The sequence below is a fragment of the Pistacia vera genome, unplaced genomic scaffold, assembly GCF_008641045.1.
Source record: "Pistacia vera cultivar Batoury unplaced genomic scaffold, PisVer_v2 Contig702, whole genome shotgun sequence".
Classification (NCBI taxonomy): Eukaryota; Viridiplantae; Streptophyta; class Magnoliopsida; order Sapindales; family Anacardiaceae; genus Pistacia; species Pistacia vera.
Genome location: NW_022196560.1, coordinates 252,670 through 271,812, shown reverse-complemented (window position 1 = coordinate 271,812; position 19,143 = coordinate 252,670). Strand labels below are relative to the sequence as shown.

General features: G+C 35.6%; 1 protein-coding gene across 1 annotated transcript; it reads left to right on the top strand.

Annotated features, from left to right (window-relative positions):
• The first annotated feature begins 10,467 nt into the window (after positions 1-10,467).
• LOC116114208 (bifunctional riboflavin biosynthesis protein RIBA 1, chloroplastic-like) lies at positions 10,468-17,164 on the top strand. The gene is made up of 8 exons (XM_031400366.1): positions 10,468-10,604; positions 10,739-10,964; positions 10,998-11,078; positions 11,156-11,377; positions 12,267-12,589; positions 13,677-13,806; positions 15,710-16,006; positions 16,422-17,164. The coding sequence occupies exons 1-8, from the start codon at positions 10,552-10,554 to the stop codon at positions 16,689-16,691; spliced, it is 1,602 nt and encodes a 533-aa protein (XP_031256226.1). The 5' UTR covers positions 10,468-10,551; the 3' UTR covers positions 16,692-17,164.
• Positions 17,165-19,143: the final 1,979 nt, after the last annotated feature.

Genomic DNA, 19,143 nt, shown 5'->3' with positions numbered 1-19,143 from the left:
AACGCTCGAACCCCATGTGTAGTTGTATATATATTCTTTAACAAACTAAAACAAACAAAAAATTAAATGTAAAAAATAGATAGACATAAATATATAATCATGATATTAATTACTGATTCGACATTATAAACAATCCAAAAGTTCCTTCAGCAAACACAATTAGAGTGTGAACTTTTGATGTTTTTTAAACTTTTATATTAAATAAATAACTATTCAATTTATCCTACACATTATAATATTAATTATTATTCGACATTATTGACAATCCAAAAGTTTCTTGAACTTATTTAATCTAGAACCATCCACATAAATATAAACTCTTCATATTCACATTAGAAATCTATATTTTGTGAAAAACAGACCAATTACAGTGTGTATTTTAGATGTTTCTTAAACATCTATATTAAATAAATAACTATTCGGTTTCCACCGCTCATTATCCCAAGCATCGTTTTAAATATCTTCAATAAGTGTGTTTATTCATGAGAAGTTGCCTGTTGGTATTATGTCTATTCAGTTTCTATTGTTTTCTATATAAAGATAAGAAAATATAATTTGAATTATCAGACAATTACAAATATTGTTTTTCTTTCAAGTCTTCATTTCGCAATGGCAGAGAGACAAGAAAATCTCGACAAACAACAATAAAAAACAACCACAACATTCGGTAATAAACATTGAACAATTTCTAGTATATTCATTTTCTATAAATCTATTCTCATAATTGTCTGTTATTTACAAATGAAGCAGCAGTGTCACACACAAAGGCGGAGATAAAAAAAAAATGTTAGCACCAACATGGACAATCTAAACGGTGCTAGCGAAAAATTGAAAGATATTATCCATAGATTGTTGGAAATAATTAATTCAACCATGGATATTATCTCTGATTTAACTCGACGTGAGTTTTGATTGCTGCCAAAAAAGTTGAACTCCAAATCCGGCAACAAAAAGATTAGACAACCGCAATGTACATATTTCTTTATCAATAAAGAAATAAAAATAACAGTATATTGCTTTCCATAAATTTCGATACACAAATCTAACATAAATAGTCTTTACTTTGCAATTAATGATTTAGAAAGTCATCAACTCATACCATAAGAAATAACAAACTGATAATTCAAATTGAATCAATTGATTTCAACCACAAATGATTTCAAGAAACAATGCAAAAACAACTAAGAGCAAAAAAATAAGACGACAACAACAATGTACACGGTTCTTTATCAATAAAGAAATAAAAATAACAATATATTACTTTCCATAAATTTCGATAAACAAATCTAACATAAATATTCTTTACTTTGCAATTCAAGATTTAGAAACTCATCAACTCAAACCATAAGAAATAACAAACTGATAATTCAAATTGAACCAATTGATTTTGTTAAATGTGAAGCCTCAAAGCGACACCGTTTAACTTAAGCCAAGAAATTCCAAAACGACACCGTTGTGACTTAAACCGACGCTCAATCCTGATCGTTGGTTTGAATCTAGATCTAACGGTTGAAGACTTAAGCAGAGTCAAACCTATAAAAGCTGGTGACTCTTCAGTTTTTCATGAACGCGTTTTTTCTCTCTGTTTTGATATCTCTCTGAGTTACAAATTAGGGTTCAAGATTAGGGTTTGTTCGTGTGGGTGTAAATCTGCGGGAAATCTGTCCATTGAGTTGTGTTTCTTAGTGGGGAGGGAACCTGGTGTAGTGTTCTTATCTCAGATTGTAGGTTTACTGTTGTTGTTCTGACAAATCCTGGTTGATCTTGGTTGAAATCTTGTAAGAGAGAGAGGTTGAGGGTTGTAACCGTTCTTGATCGAAATAGAAAGTATAGCGAACATCCATATTCTGGAGCTCAACGTGGACGTAGCTTGTTCAATATTGAACAAGTGAACCACGGTAAATACTGTGTGTTGAATCTGTTTGGTTTGTGTTGATTGTGTGTTTGTTGGTTGATATTTGCTTGATTTGTTTAAGAGTATTTACAACAGTGGTATCAGAGCCTTGTATTAGGTCTAAGGTGTATCTAGGTTTAGGAATCTTGACGAATTCGAAAATTAGGGTTTGGTAGAATTTGGGGGTTTTTTGATTTAAAGGTTCCTAGATCATTAGGACTTCAAATCTTGCTGAATCGTGGGGTTAATTCTTGAGATTAGGTCACAAACACAAGGGATTGACGTTTTTGGGCAAAAATCAAAATTAGGGTTTCGCTAGAATTTGGGGGTTTTCTTTCAAATTAGGGTTTCGAATCATACTGCATCTGTTTAAGAGTATTTCAGCTGGAACACCAGTGACCGCCTTAAAAATTGCCTGGTAGTACTTGGCAACCTCTGGTATAACAACGCCACATACTTCTTAAACTATTTTTCTTTTTGTTTTGCCCTGTCATTACAGTATAATGAGCACTACTCGTATGGAGATCTCCCAATACGATGGGAAAATCGACTTTAATACATGGAAAAAGAAAATGAAGGCTTTGTTATCACACAACAAAGTTGAGATCGCACTTGAAAAGGATGAGTCCAAATGGCCAGAAGAAAAGAAAAAGAAAAAGACAGAAGTGGATGAAGAAGCATACAATTTGATCATTATGAACGTGTCAGACACTGTGCTGCGAAAGGTGGATGGTGTGGAATCTCCAATTCCACTCTGGGGTAAACTCGAGTCTCTGTATGCTCTTAAATCTGCCCCTAATTTAGCTTTCTTGAAAGGTGCTTTATTTTCTTAGAAGATGGATATAGCTAAATCACTAGATGACAATCTTGATGAATTCTTAAAAATGACCCTAACCGTAAAAGGTACTGACTAGGAACTAGGAGATTCAAGCCTTGCTATGATTCTGTTGAATTCACTACCTGAAGAATATTTAGTAGTTAAGAATGCACTCCAGTATAGTGGGACAGTACCTAGTGTGGACCTGATAGGTTCTGGACTAAAATCTAGGGAATTAGAATTAAAGATCCAGAAGCGTAATGGTAGCAACTTGTTTGTGAAAGGGAAAGTTGAGGTTGGGCAATCTAGTAAAGACAATGGAAAGACTCATCAGAGAAATGTACACTTTAAAAATAAGAAGAACAGTAAAGGAAATGGTAGAACTAAGGGGGAATCTAGGAAATGTTTCTTCTGTAACAAGGTAGGACACCTAAAGAAAAATTGCTATGATTGGATTAAAAAGAACAAACATAATAGTACAGAGACAAACCTAGCCGGCTCTAGTAGTAACCTAGAAATATCAGAAGCCCTTACCATTTCTAATACATCCAGAGGCAGTGAATGGGTACTAGACTCAGGTTGTAGTTTCCACATGAGCCCTAACAAGGACTGGTTTCAAAGACTTAAAATTGGGGAGCAGGAAACTGTTTTTATGGGGAATAACCACTCCTGTGAGGTTCAAGGGATAGGGGATATAACCATTAAGCTGAATAATGGTAAGTTAGTATTACTAACTAGGGTCAGGTTTATACCTGAATTAAAACATAACCTAATTTCCTTGGGAACCTTGGATGAATCAGGCTGTTCTTATAAGGCACAAAATGGTTGTATGGAAGTCTACAAAAATGGAAATGTGTTAATGATGGGGGTTAAGAAAAATGGGCTCTACATATTGTGTGGACAGTTCTATTCTGATGTTTCTAATTTTGTTTTATTGTCTACTAACATATCTGCTGCAGCAAAATGGCACTTGAGATTAGGCCATATAGGCCAGAATGGTATGAATGCATTGAAACAGCAAGGTTATTTTGGTAGTGATGTTGTAACATCTCTAGATTTTTGTGAAACCTGCATCCTTGGAAAACAGCACAGGATGAGTTTTCAAAAGGGGACTCATCATGCTGCAAACTGTCTAGACTATGTCCATGCTGACCTTTGGGGTCTAGAAAAGGTGAAGTCACATGGAGGTAACATATACTTCCTCTCCATAGTGGATGATTACAATAGAAAGGTATGGGTATACCTCCTTAGGACTACGGATGAAGCCCTAACCAAGTTCAAAGGTTGGAAAACCCTTGTAGAAACATAATTGGACAGAAAGGTCAAAGCCCTTAGGACTGATAATGGTCTGGAGTTCTGTAACCTAGAATTTGACACCTACTGCCAAAATCAGGGGCTACAAAGGCATAGAAGTGTCAGGGCAACCCCTCAACAGAATGGGGTTACATAGAGAATGAATAGGACTCTCCTAGAAAGGGTCAGGTGTCTTCTGTTCACTGTTGGGCTACCCAAGACTTTTTGGGGAGAAGCCCTAACTACAGCTGTTTATTTGATCAATAGAAGTCCATCCAGTTCAATAGGTTTTAAATGCCCTAAAGAGAGATGGTCTGGAAGGAAACCTAACCTAAACCACTTAAGGGTCTTTGGGTGTGCAGCATATGCACATACCAGAGAGGGTAAACTTAAACCCAGGTCTCTAAAATATGTCTTCCTAGGGTATCAGGATGGTACAAAAGGTTATAGGTTGTGGGAGAGAAATGCACCAGGAGTTAGGATCATAATAAGCCGAGATGTAGTATTTAATAAGCTAACCTTCCCTTGTAAAGTGTCTATTGATAATGCAGGTAACTCAAAAATAGATTCTGAACTGCTTGATCAAACAGAGAGATCACAGTTTGAGGTGGAGCCACAAAACCTGCCAGAGCACTTAGAACAACTTGGACAAACAGAACCAGAAAATGACACACTGCAAAACATTGGGGATCAATATGAAGAAACTGTGCAGCCTGAGAACAATGAAGAAGAACAGGATGAGAACCTAGCAGATTACCAACTAGCCAGAGACAGGGTCAGAAGGGAAATAAGGCCCCCAAACAGATACAGTTATGTAGATTTGATCTACACAGCTCTTGTGGCTGGGTTAGAAACACTGAGATCTGAACCAGAGACATATCAGGAAGCTGTGAGTTCAAAAGACAGTAAAAAGTGGCTGGAAGCAATGAAGGAGGAGATGAAATCCTTAAGACAAAACAATACTTGGACTTTGGTCCTAAAACCTACTGATCAGAAGCTAATTGACTGCAAATGACTTTATAAACTGAAGGAAGGTCTAACAAGTTCAGACCCTCCAAGATACAAAGCAAGACTGGTGGCAAAAGGCTACACACAAAGGGTAGGTATAGACTTTACAGAAGTTTTCTCTCCTGTGGTTAAGTTTAAAACAATTAGACTTATGCTAGCTGCAGTAACTCAATATGATCTAGAACTAGAACAGTTAGATGTTAAAACAGCCTTTTTACATGGTGAACTGGAAGAGAAAATTTATATGAGTCAGCCATTAGGGTTTAGAGACAGAAACCTACCTGAGCATGCCTGCCTGTTGCACAAGTCCTTGATGGACTCAAACAATCTCCTAGGCAGTGGTACAAAAGATTTGACTCCTTTATAGTGGGAATTGGGTTCATTAGGAGTGCTTATGATAGCTGTTTGTATTGTGCTTGCTTTAATAACATACCCATGTACTTACTGCTATACGTAGATGATATGCTAATAATTAGTATGTCCAAACCTCAAATAGATGAATTAAAAGCAAAAATAAATGCTGAATTTGAGATGACAGATCTAGGATCTGCAAAAAGGATATTAGGGATGATGATTGATAGAAATAGAAAAGAAAATAGACTGAAACTACATCAATTCCCATATCTGCAGAAACTCATATCTAGGTTTGGTTTCATTGGTGCTAAAATTGTAAATGTACCCTTAGCAGGTCATTTCACCTTAAGCAAAGTTCAATCCCCCAAAACTGATGTAGATAGGATTAAAATGGAAAACATCCCCTACTCTAGTGCCATAGGATTAGTGATGTATTCAATGATAAGCACTAGGCCTGATCTTTCATTTGCAATATCTCTATTAAGTAGGTTTATGTCAAATCCAGGAATAGAGCATTGGGTTGCCTTAAAATGGACACTTAGATATATTAACACTACAATGCATGTTGGATTAGAGTATTGCAAAAGAACTCCTGCACTTGATCTTGTTGGGTATGTGGATTCTGATTTTGCAGGAGATCGTCATTCAAGGAAGTCCACCACAGCTTATTATTTCACTTTAGGTGGAAACTGCATTAGCTGGAAATCCTAGCTTCAACCATTAGTGGCACTGTCCACAACAGAAGCTGAGTATGTGGCAGTAACTGATGCTTTCAAAGAGGCAATCTGGCTACAAGGGATTTTGAAAGAGATAAACTTGATGAATGGCCCTGTGACTGTATATTTTGACAGTCAAAGTGCCATTCATCTAAGTAAAAACCCAGTATACCATGAGAGGACGAAGCATGTGGATGTAAAGTATCATTTTGTCTGAGATCAGATTTCAAAGGGAACTGTCAACCTGCTAAAAATTCCAATTGAAGAAAATCCATCTGATATGGGAACCAAAGTTGTAACTGCTGTAAAGTTCAAGCACTGCTTGAACATTCTTCACATCAACTGAATTCAACAGAGCAAAGAAGGAGTATGAGAACTGCTTGCTGCACCTGCTGGTTACTGACAAAGGAAAGAATAAGGCTTCAAGGTGGAGATTGTTAAATGTAAAGCCAAAGCGACACCGTTTAACTTAAGCCAAGAAATTCCAAAACGACACCGTTGTGACTTAAACCGACGCTCAATCCCGATCGTTGGTTTGAATCCAAATCTAACGGCTGAAGACTTAAGCAGAGTCAAACCTATAAAAGCTGGCGACTCTTCAGTTTTTCATTAACGCGTTTTTTCTCTCTGTTTTGATATCTCTCTGAGTTACAAATTAGGGTTCAAGATTAGGGTTTGTTCGTATGGGTGTAAATCTGCGGGAAATCTGTCCATTGAGTTGTGTTTCTTAGTGGGGAGGGAACCTGGCGTAGTGTTCTTATCTCAGATTGTAGGTTTACTGTTGTTGTTTCAAATCCTGGTTGATCTTGGTTGAAATCTTGTAAGAGAGAGAGGTTGAGGGTTGTAACCGTTCTTGATCGAAATAGAAAGTACAGCGAGCATCCATATTCTAGAGCTCAACGTGGACGTAGCTTGTTCAATATTGAACAAGTGAACCACGGTAAATACTGTGTGTTGAATCTGTTTGGTTTGCGTTGATTGTGTGTTTGTTGGTTGATATTTGCTTGATTTGTTTAAGAGTATTTACAACAGATTTCAACCATAAATGATTTCAAGATGCAATGCAAAAACAACAAGATATTGAATAACTGCAAAAAAACACATTAAAATATAAAAATGTGACAAAAACCGACAACACAATATAAATTTAAACTTGCATAAACATCAAAATGTCCATCAATACAAAAGTTAAAATGTCGTCAAACATAACAAAGTAAATCAAATAGGCAAATATCTTACACACAAATGAACTTCAAAATGAAATATATTGGCTAAAATCTCTGTTTTTTTTCTCCCTCTTTTTGACGGTTTGCCTCTGCCTCTGCATCCAGTTTTCACATTTTTTTGCTTCAGTTGATATATTTGCTGCATTTTTATCAAACGTTCTTTGATATGAATAGAAAAACATATCCTTCATTTGCTGCAACACTTTTGAATAATATTTTTCAGCCTACAATAAAAGAAATCATTTTAAAATTATATATCAACAAATTAAAAGTTAAATAAGAATACATTACATTTAGAAACACATACTGTTTCAAGTTAGCCCTGCAAATTTTCTAGATTCAAAGCCAGCTGATGTTTTTCATTTGCTAAGCTTTCCATCTGTGTTTCAATTAAAAAAAAAAAAAAAAACATAAAAAATACTTGATAAAATATGACATTTAAAGTCATTAAAAAACAAACATATTCTAAAACAATGTTGATACCTTCTTTCGTGAATCAAAATACAAGCTTTTGTATTTTGCATGACAAAGACACACATCCTCGTGAGGGGAATATTTTGTCTATTGACTTTGTAAAAGTTCTGTTAAGTAGTCGACTTTGTCTTCCAACCTCTTCTTTTCACAAACTGGTACATCCTGTGCCATTTCCTCAAATACAGGAGTTTCATTATCTCTCTCACTTTTACTAACAACAACTGAATCAATCAAACGATCAATATCCCACTACCAACTATGTGAAACTGAACCTTCAAGCCTTACAGAGCGTCTAACATTAACACTAGGGGTGTTCGGTTTTGGGTACCCTGCACTTTTTGAAGGAACGGGAACCGGAGTCGGAACTGGAACCGAAACCAGAATCGGAACCAGAATCAGAACCGGAACCGGAACCGACGGTTCCTTGAAATTTGGAACCAGAACTGGAACCAACGGTTCCGGTTCCTAGGTACCCAGAACCAGAACCTGTAACAATGGTTCCGGTTCTGATTCTGGGTACCCTGTAAAGTTTACATGACCCCCTAAAAGTTTTTAAAATGGCAAAAAAACCCTTAAAAACTTACAAATACCCCCCCACCTGGCACTTGTTAACAAAAATAAAATTACAAATTATAAATTCAAAATGACAAACTCCATTACTTTATAAAGGTAGATTCTCAAAAGTCAAACCAACTTACTTTAAATATTATGAAATATAAATATAAATGTATTCACATTACTTTTTCTACAAAAGTTTTTATTAACCCCCTTAATCTTTAATTTTATTTTATATTAGTCTTGGTTCCTGGTTCTTGGTTCCTGTTCCAAAAATTTGGAACCAGAACCTACCCATCGACGACTGGTTCTGGGTAGGAACCAAAACCAAATCCAGGGTACCCGCCGGTTCCGGTTCCAACCGGTTCTTTTGAACACCCCTAATTAACACTAATGCCTCTCTTCTGTTTCCTTTTTTAAGAAACATTTCCAAAATGAACTTGAACTTTAGGTTGTGAAATTACATTATACACAAACTTTTTTCTTTGCTCGATTCTATCAAGATTAAAACTTTATTAGAAACACACACACACACACACAAAAAAGAAAAGGTCCAACAACAATCAAACTTCCCTTAATTTGCTTACAATACAAAATCCCAACCCTCTATTTTCATTCAGCATGAAAAGGAAAAGAACGGTTCCATTATCTAGGATTCTCTTCAAGGTTTCTTTTTAACAAATTCAAAACTTCGAATTCACAATCAAACTACTCTCTATAATCTGTGCAGTTAACAATAGTAATAAAAAACAAATCTAACCAAAGTGTGTAATATAACAAAAAACACGACAAAACTTAAAACAAACAAAACACAAGAAAGGAAAAAGACAAACACTGTAAGCATCTTCAAAGTAAATTACAACAGCAGCACGAGACGAAGCTAAAATAATCTTCACAGAAAGAACAATTTTAACAGTGAGAGTGAACAAATGAAAGACACAAAACTAAAACATAACAAATAAAACCCTAGACAAACAAATAAACCAGTTTAACATCCAGTAAAAACAAACCGGCTTAACACTTATAAATAACTTGAATAAATGTAATATTAATTATTTTGTATAAAATATTTCCACAGCAATACTAACAATTGCATCCCTGAAATTTAGCTTTAAGTAAAGTAACTTTAATTTAATAAATTTTCTAGCAATGTTTTGGTCATGATGATTACCTTTCGTCCTAAAATTTGTCAATAATAATAAATTAAAATGTAACTGTCAACAACCAAATCTTACTAAAATATATTTCTCCTCCATTGCTAATATGATAAATTACTTCTGACAACCCGCTCATAAAAACAATAAAAAAAATTAAACCAAATTTCAAGGACGAAATCTTATATTCCAATTCATCAATGCCGAAGATAGTATAATAAATTTTGTACACTGAGACTTATGGTTGTTTCTCTTCCCTTTCTTTACTGGAAAAGCAACAATTAAGAGCATGTTTGCTTAACGAGAAACTTTATTTTAATTTTCTTTCTAAAATTGGATAAATTTAATATTGCTTCTTTTGTATATAATATTTCCATTATTTATTATATATAAATCAACAATAATGAAAATAAATCTTTTTTTACACCAACAATAAATATGTACTATTTATTTTGGATATAATATTTTTATTATTGATTTCTTTAATTATCAATTCAATATATAATAAACTTTAATACGGACAATATATATTTAAAGTAAAAAAATGAAAAAATAATTACATAAACAAACCGAACAACGAGCAGACTTTAAATCTAGTTATATCATATGGATAAGCGAGTTTTTGTATTTGAGTGATGCTTAACTGGGCTTTTTGTAATTATCCTAACAAAAGGTGGAAAGATTCAAAGATAAGAAATGAGTAGTGCGGCGGTGGAGCTGGTTCTTGAAAGGATGATGCATATAAAAAATGGGTAATGTTATAGTTACGAATAAATCTTATAAAATCTTAAAGTGATGGGTAAAAAGTGAATATATAATGAGTTTCACTTTTTATTTTATTCTTTTATTTATTTTTTATTACCTTATTTTATTTCTTTGTAAATATAATATTGTGGATAAAAAATAGCCAGCTAAAAAACTAGATACATCTCCACACAATCCTAACTAGACTAAGGGTCTCTTTGGTTGGTGTTGCTGTCCTGATGATGATGGCCGTAACGCTCAGCTAACGAAACTCAGGTTTAATAGACTCTACGGTTTCCATTTTCAATTCATAATAATGTCTTCCTTCAATCTCTCTTCCTCCTCCTCAATGCTTGCCTCCTCTTCACAGTAAGCTTTCTTTTTCAAATTTTCACAATTCAACATTTCTCTTTATTTAGTAATCTGCATCTCTTTATTATTAACTTTTGTTTAGAATTAGACCAATTTTTTTTCTTTTAAATTGTTTGTGTTGTATTCTTTAGAGTGTATGGTGGTTCGCGTTCTGTGAATTTATTGTCAGCAAATGGATGCACGTCGGATTTGTTATGGAGTCGAAAACTGTGCTTGAGTTTCAAAAATGTTGGTAGAATTACAGCTGCTTTGGTTTCTGGAGAAGGAGAGATATTATCTTATCCGACGAACAATACACAATCATCTGGTGTTGAGGTACAACCTGATGCTCTTGGTTTCGGGACTCTTGCGGCTGAAATTACTCCGGCGACTAGTGGTTTCTTTGTCGGTGATGATGAATATGACCTCGATCGCCCCACTGAAGGGTTTGCTTCCATTCCGGAGGCTATTGAAGATATTCGTCAAGGCAAAGTTAGTGGAATTTTGATTCATCATTTTGAAAATTTGTGTTTTGAGATGAGGTGTTACTAATTCTGGATTGTTTGTAGTTTGTAATTGTTGTAGATGATGAAGATAGAGAAAATGAGGGAGATTTGATAATGGCAGCGTCATTGGTTACCCCTGAAGCTATGGCATATATTGTCAAGCATGGAACGGGGATAGTGTGTGTGAGCATGAAAGGTGAAGACTTGGAGAGGTTGGAGCTTCCACTGATGGTGACACAGAAGGAGAATGAGGAAAAGCTTCGCACTGCTTTCACAGTGTCAGTGGTATGTGATTTGCTCTGATTATGTTTAGAATCTGGATTTCGTTAAAGAATTTGGAAATATTTTTCATTTTCTTCATTGGGGAAACCATGATCGGACTCCCATTCTTCTTTCCCCGTCCTAGTCTAGGGAAACCCCTGAGTGAAGGCTCTCGGAAGGACAAAAAAGTTAATGTAACTTGCTTTGTGGTTAGATATATACGATTTTCTTCCTTTTCCTGACGTTTCCCATTTCTTTTTAAGAGCATTATTAGTCCACCTTTATTCTTTCTTCGTCTTTTGAGTTGTATTGATTGCTTTTCAGTGTTGAAATGGTTGAAATAGGGTCCAAAACTTACTTCTGATTTCGCGTGTAGAGAGAATTGCAATAGTTTACTCTGTCATTAGTATTTAAAGACTCCTCGAGTCACTGATCAGTAAGTTTCACAATGGAGGTGTAGGTATTATTCACATGGAAAAATTTATCAAATTCTGTTAGCATGTTTTGATGTCTAACTTGCTGATGGTCAAAGTGTATTTATCTCAATATTAGACTTCCTGGCCTGTATGTTCCATACTAGTCCAATAGTATTATCTAAAGTTTGAGAAAGTTCTTGGTTAGACCAAGTGACCTGGCTATATTTTGAAGAGACAAGAGAAGAGATAAAAATAAGGTGGTTAGATACATTTCTATTGACATTGATACGATATAGTTTTTCTTTCTTTTTTCCTTGAAATCTATGGGTTTAGAGAGATTGAAATTTTCAATTCCAATATCTTTTTCTCATTGATGATGATGATGATGATAACCTTTCTCCATGAAATTGATTGGATTTGCAAGTCTTTCTCTTACAAGATGGCCTCGATTAATATCACTTATTTTTTCTCTCATTGACTGTATTGGGCTTCTACAGGATGCAAAGCATGGTACAACAACCGGTGTTTCTGCTCGTGATAGGGCAAAGACTGTGTTCGCTCTTGCATCTAAAGATTCAAAACCTGAAGACTTCAATCGCCCAGGTCATATTTTTCCCCTGAAATACAGAGAGGGAGGGGTTTTGAAAAGAGCTGGACACACAGAAGCTTCTGTTGATCTTGCTGTCCTGGCTGGGCTAGAACCTGTTGCTGTTTTGTGTGAGATTGTTGATGATGATGGTTCTATGGCTAGATTGCCTAAGCTTCGCCAATTTGCACAGGCAGAAAACTTGAAAATCATATCCATTGCTGATTTAATCAGGTATTTCAGTAAGTGTTTCGGGGTTCCTTTGGAGTGGCAATTTTATCTCAAAGATTCAGTGACTTGCTTTGATTTTTTTTCACCAAATTACCGCTTATTTCTCTATATTTCTGCACATAATAATTTGAACTATGCCAAGTGATAGTAAATTTAATTGGAAATCTCTTGAGAACTAGGAACTAGTATCATTGTGCATATACCGTACTTTATATTTTAGGGAGTTCTGCATCGATCAATTATCAGGTTTAATAAGACTTTAAAAACTGCTAGGCCTGCTTCATCTATTATGGAATCTGAGTCTATCTTTGTACTATTCCGTGAATGGATCCTTGCCCTATTTTTATTCATCCTATTCACTGTTGGACCTGCATAAAGGAAGTACTAGGGAATCCTACATAAATTAAATCATGGTTTGATATGGTTTCATGTATCCATTGGAATCTTCCATGTTATAATTGAAGCCTTGTGTTCTGTAATGGCATCCAAGCTTGTCATATTAGTCCCAATATTCTTCATCCTTGCTTTCTTCTATTTATATTGTGTATACATTTGTTTATAATTTTAACCCTCAAATTACTTTTAAGCTTTGCGTCCCCAACCCCCCATTTTCTGGCTTTCACACCATGGTCTCCCAAGCTCAAGAATCTGGTTCTGCCCCTACACCACATGTTTGGCTCATTCTTCTATTGGTTCACATTGCTAGTGGAGCTATAGGGAATTACTTCTCAATTAAAATCTTGGGTTGAATGGGGTTTCAGATACATGTTTGGTTCTTCCACCTGATAACTTGAGCTTTTGGCTTGGACTCCTTGTCATGTTTTCAGAGTATGTCCATTTTAGGGCATATTCAAGAATTCTGCCTTGCCAGGTTCTTATACTTCCATGTATGCCCTGTTCAAGTACAGGCTCATTTCAGGTGTAACTTCTATCATATATTTTAGTTGTACCTAGAGATGTTGTTACTTCTTGTCTTATGTTCTTCCCAGTGGAATAATTGATATTTGGTACTCAGATTGTTCTTATTCTTCTGCTTTTTGGGGAAATGTAATGCCCATTCTAAAACTTGTTTGTAAATTTTAATTGGCAGATATAGAAGGAAAAGAGATAGATTGGTAGAGCTGGCTGCTGCTGCACCGATACCTACAATGTGGGGACCATTCACTGCATATTGTTATAGGTCATTACTAGATGGGATTGAGCATATTGCGATGGTTAAAGTAAGCAATTATCTGAATTAGCATGATTTTCTGCTAAATCTATTTGACATTTACGTTTATTGGCAGACAAATGTCAAATTTACTGTTGTGATGGTAAGCATCTAAGGTCATCCTTGCCATTGTAATAGTGATCCAGTTTGATTTGGTAGTAAGAATGTATTTTCTCATGCATCAGGTAACTCATAGTGTCTTTTAAGTAACTAAGAAAAATAATGGTCTGTTAGAATTGATTGTGTACAATATTGAGACCTTCATTTCTTCTGTTTAACTTCTAGCATCTGCATTCCTTATAGCCATGAGCACATAGTCGGAGGCCCTTCTTGCAGGTTTCCTTCTCAAATAACTTGTACTTTTGGAGTACATTTATGTACTTGTGTGAAGTGTTCCTATTAAATATACAATACTTTTTCTCAATGGCCTTTTTATTTAACTTAATGCCGGAATAATCCTCTTTGTTAGTCTTGTAAATTGGAATTTGCAAAGGCCTTGAGGAAGTTGTGGTAATCTATATCATGGCCCATACATGAAAATGTTTTCAGAAAGGAAGGAACCATGACATGACAAATTTGTTTGTGGAAATCATTGATGGGAAATATGCTTCTTGGGAACTGTGGCGAGAAAGCCTTAAGCTGAAACTTTGAGCATAACCCGGCAGATATTGTGCCAAATATAGGGCTCATGTCCAATGATTTCAATGTCTAATTATGTCTCTTGATGCATCTTGCATGTAAAACGTGGTTACAGGTTCGTGTAAAAGATTGAAAATTCATGTGGTTTACCGTGACCAACTTTTTGTCTGCAATAATTAATATTTGATATAAAATTTCTAATTTATTAAATCTTAAGGGCTCATTTCACATTAATCATTGCCCCAAGGGATAGACATAGAGTACATATTTAGTGCACTTGTCTCCAATGTAATTTTCTTTTAGCTTTATGTTCACACATGATTCCATTGAGTAGGTATATTAATCTGTATCCCTTGTTGGAGAAGTGAATACTTTGTTTCTACTGCTCTTATAATAATAATAATAATAATAATAATACTTTGTTTCTACTGCTTTACAACAAGTTATTGGTTGCAAGCAAGACGTCTAATGAGGAACTAGAATAATTAGGAGGCTTGAGTTTTGATGTTTTACATTGAGATTTCTTTCTTCATGAATTTGTCATATTGTGAACTTATTGCATAATTATTGGTGTCTATATCTCCATTCAATAAGACAGGAAACAGCAAGAATTCAGAACAGGAACTGGAATAATTATGAGGTTGAAATATGATGTTACATTGAGATTTCTTTCTTCATGAATTTTTTATCAATTCCTTGTGAAAATTTTGCAATATTGGTAGAACTTGAAAGTTGTTATTAGTTGGAGAAAATTTCTTCACCTCATTAAAGTTTGGTTAAAACAAAACTTATTTTTCGGAGTCTTACTTGAATTGAAAGCTGCAATAGTTGGATGCTTTTTCTTTACCAATCTCACAGTTTTTGAAATTGATCCATTGCATGGAGTTTCAAATCAAGCTGCTACTAAAATGTGAACTTAGAATTAAGTTATGCCAGTGTCCATTATGCACATTACAGTTAAACTTCTGGCATAATTGGATCATTAAGAGACAGTTGCCCGAATGCTGGCCAGAGAAAATAAATAAATAACTCTATAGATAGCTGGACATGCAGGTTGACCATTTCCTAGTTATGCATTGTAAATCCTTGCAACAAATGTGGAGTAAAGTCACTGTGACATGCTGGATACCAAGCTTGTGACGAGTCCATGGAAAACTAATGCTCTTGTATCTACTCCTCATACAGTGAAAATCTCTCTACTTTTTTCTGCCATTATGTTGTGTTTGGGATGCAGATACTATGAGTATGTATTCACAGAGTTGTACTGCATACAGGGTGAGATTGGGGATGGACAGGATATTCTTGTGAGGGTGCATTCTGAATGCCTCACTGGTGACATTTTTGGATCAGCCAGATGTGACTGTGGAAACCAATTGGCATTGGCAATGAAACAAATTGAGGCAACTGGTCGGGGTGTATTGATCTATCTCCGTGGACATGAAGGTAGAGGAATTGGTTTAGGCCACAAGCTACGTGCCTACAACTTACAAGATGATGGTCGTGACACAGTTGAAGCAAATGAGGAACTGGGATTACCTGTTGACTCTAGGGAGTATGGTCTTGGAGCGCAGGTTTGGGTTTCTTAACAACTTATTAATTCTTGTTCATTGCATTGATTGCTCCCACATTATTTTCTCTTAATCACCATAGATAAAATTCAATCTAGATTTCCACAATCACAAAATGTTAGATTCTAAAAAGATACTTACGATTGAGAATTAAAAACTTATGTAATGACTGCATGGTGACTTAAAGTATTTTTCTACAAATCTGTTGGGTAGAAAAATATAAACATGGTAAGGAAAAATAAGTGGGAATTTGTGAGATATATTTTAAGGGTTTCAAAGAAAAAAATGAAAGTAACAGCGAAACCATCTATTGTTTTATTAAATTTTAATTTATATGTATCATGTAAAGAAATTATATTGCTATTTTTATAACATTTAGTAAAAGTTTATTTTCTTATCACCTCTGATTCTGAAGCAGATACTACGAGATCTCGGTGTCCGGACAATGAGGCTGATGACAAACAATCCTGCCAAATATGTCGGCCTCAAAGGCTATGGTTTAGCAATTGCTGGAAGGGTTCCACTGTTGACACCAATAACTAAGGAGAATAAGAGATACTTGGAGGCCAAACACGCAAAAATGGGACACCTATACAGTTTGGATTCCAACGGCCATGTTAATCGCATCAATGATGAAAATGGTAATTCTGGCATTGACAGCCCATCTGATGGTGTATCAAAGGTATAAGCAATTCTCTCGCAACAACTTGTATTTAAGTAGGATATTTTGGTGTTTCTGCCATTGCACCAAGTTTGGTGGAGTACTTGAATTTTGTTTACAGTGAGAAAGAAAAATATATATTATTTTCCATTGATAACTTGGGTCATATACATGTGTTCACTCGAGTTAAATTGTGAATAATTCATCAAATGAGATCTTTTTTCCTCTATTGAGAAAAGAGATAGTATATACCAGTTTCTTCCTCCATTTGAGTGGCTGTGCCAATGACTCTACCGTTTGAAATTCTGATTGCCATTGTTTTAAGGACAAATGGATTTTGTGGGAATTCTAAAATTTAAAGGTATAAACAGTTATCACACACCGAGAAATTTGCTTCTGTATTTTTATATATGTTGTAATAGTTAATCCTGGGTTGAGTTTTTGCTTTCAAGTAAAAATGCACCGGGGTTTTATATTGTATGGTTACACAGAATTGACAATTATTGGTTTTGAAAGAATGATTCATTCTTTCAATTATTTGCATGTGTTTTTGCGTTTTTTTTTTTTTTTTTTTTTTATTTCAAAAAATTCGTAAAGGTCACTTACAGAAGTGGTTTTTGATTAATGTTATAAAGTTTACTCTTGATGAATTTTAGGAGAATTTTATGATAATCTGCAAAACTTCAGGAGAATTCTTGTGGAAGCTGAATGCTTTTACTAACTTTGAAAGGACGTCGTTGCTAGGAATGAGTACTTAAATTGTTTCTGCAAAAGCTTCTGAGTTAAGAGGAAGAGATAGTGTATTGCAGAGGCATTTTTTCATCATTAAAGTTGGGGTGGTTTTTGTGACATAAAATTTGGTAGTGAAAAATGAAAATGTCCTGTGTTCTTGGATTCTTTGCACTTGATTGTTTGGTTATCCCAGAAAAAGAGAAGTTTTTGATTAAAAATAAAGAGTAAACGTCATGTTCCACACGAAGTTTAGCGAAATCCCAAGCTAATACCTTTGGTTATATTTATTCCGGATTTCCTCTTTTAAATTAATAGAACATCGTTTAATATAACAATCAAATGCATTGCATTAAATCTGAAATAGAAATGAAAATTTCAAAATAATTCACCATAGCTAAAATTCCTCTTAGAAGCATCCTCTCTCTAAAAATCAGCTTGTATTTTATCGGAAGTGTTGGCACTACCGTCGATCGGTTCGGGTCGATTCCGATGAGAAAACTGGCCAAAATCAACTCCTTTTTTGCAAATCCAACCCTTTCCTACCTCAAATTAGACTTGATCTCACCATTTTGTCGTCAATTGCCTCCTGTCTTTCCAAGTCAGATTCCGGTCAAATCCGACGACCAAAATAAAATCTTCCACCACCTTCTTAACCGCTGGCCTTCACTTTACAAAACCCTTTAAACCCCGTCACTTGGTTTCTCTCCGATCGTCGGTTGTAGGGGTGAAATTCTAGTGTTTTAGTCAGGCTCAGCTCAACAATAGTCGAGTCGAGTTCGATCACGATCCAACTCGAAAAGCTCGATTAAGCTTGATCAAAACTCGATCATCCGAGCTCGAGTTCAAACTCAAATTCTAATTTCAGGTATCGAGTTCGAGTTCGAACATGATTCCTCAAGCTCGATCAAGCTTGAATTCGAACTCGAATTCAATACTGTAGCAATCGAGTCAAGTTTGAGTAGCCAGATACTCGACTTGATTTCACCCTTAGTCGGCCGTAAAGTGTTGCCGTCTCGTTGCTGGGTTTTTGCCTCATTTTGGAGCTTTTTAAAGGCTATTTTTTTGTAGTTTTGTGTTGGTTGTTGCTATTGGAGTGTTAGTGTTGTGTTTTTTGGACTGATTGTGGGTGTCTGGGTTTCCATCATCCCCCAACCATTCCCAAGTCTCTTCCTTTCGGAGGCACGCCAGGTGCTTGAGGAAAAGACCTAGACAACGTGCGCATGCACGGCTAGCGATTTGAGGGTGCATTGGGGAAGGAAAGTTTGTAGTGGGTGATGTGGGAGAATCTGATGGTAGTGTCAATGGTGGTTTCCAATGTCAAAATCGACCAGAATATGGCCTAAAAAATGGGAAAACGGGCAAAGGGATAGTGGTCGTCGGCTGGTGATTTGAGGGTGGTCTAGGGAAGGAAAGTTAGGGGTAATCTGGCTTGAAAGACAAGAAAACGCACGAAGGGACAATGGTCGTCGTCTGACGATATGAGAGTGCACTAGGGAAGGAAAGTTAGGGGTTTTGTAGTGGGTGATGTGGGGAATTTGATGGAAGTGTTGAGGGGGTCGATGTTGCCAGAATCAGGCCAGAACTAGCCTAAGCCGGCACTCAGTTTGGCGGCAGTGGAGAAAAGAAGGGGAGATGAAGGAGGAGGTCTGAGGGTAGTTTAGTAAAAGCACCCTCTGCTCCCATGTAATAATCCATTTGTCACTACCAACGTCTATTTAAGGGTGGGAATCTAGAATTTATGAAACCA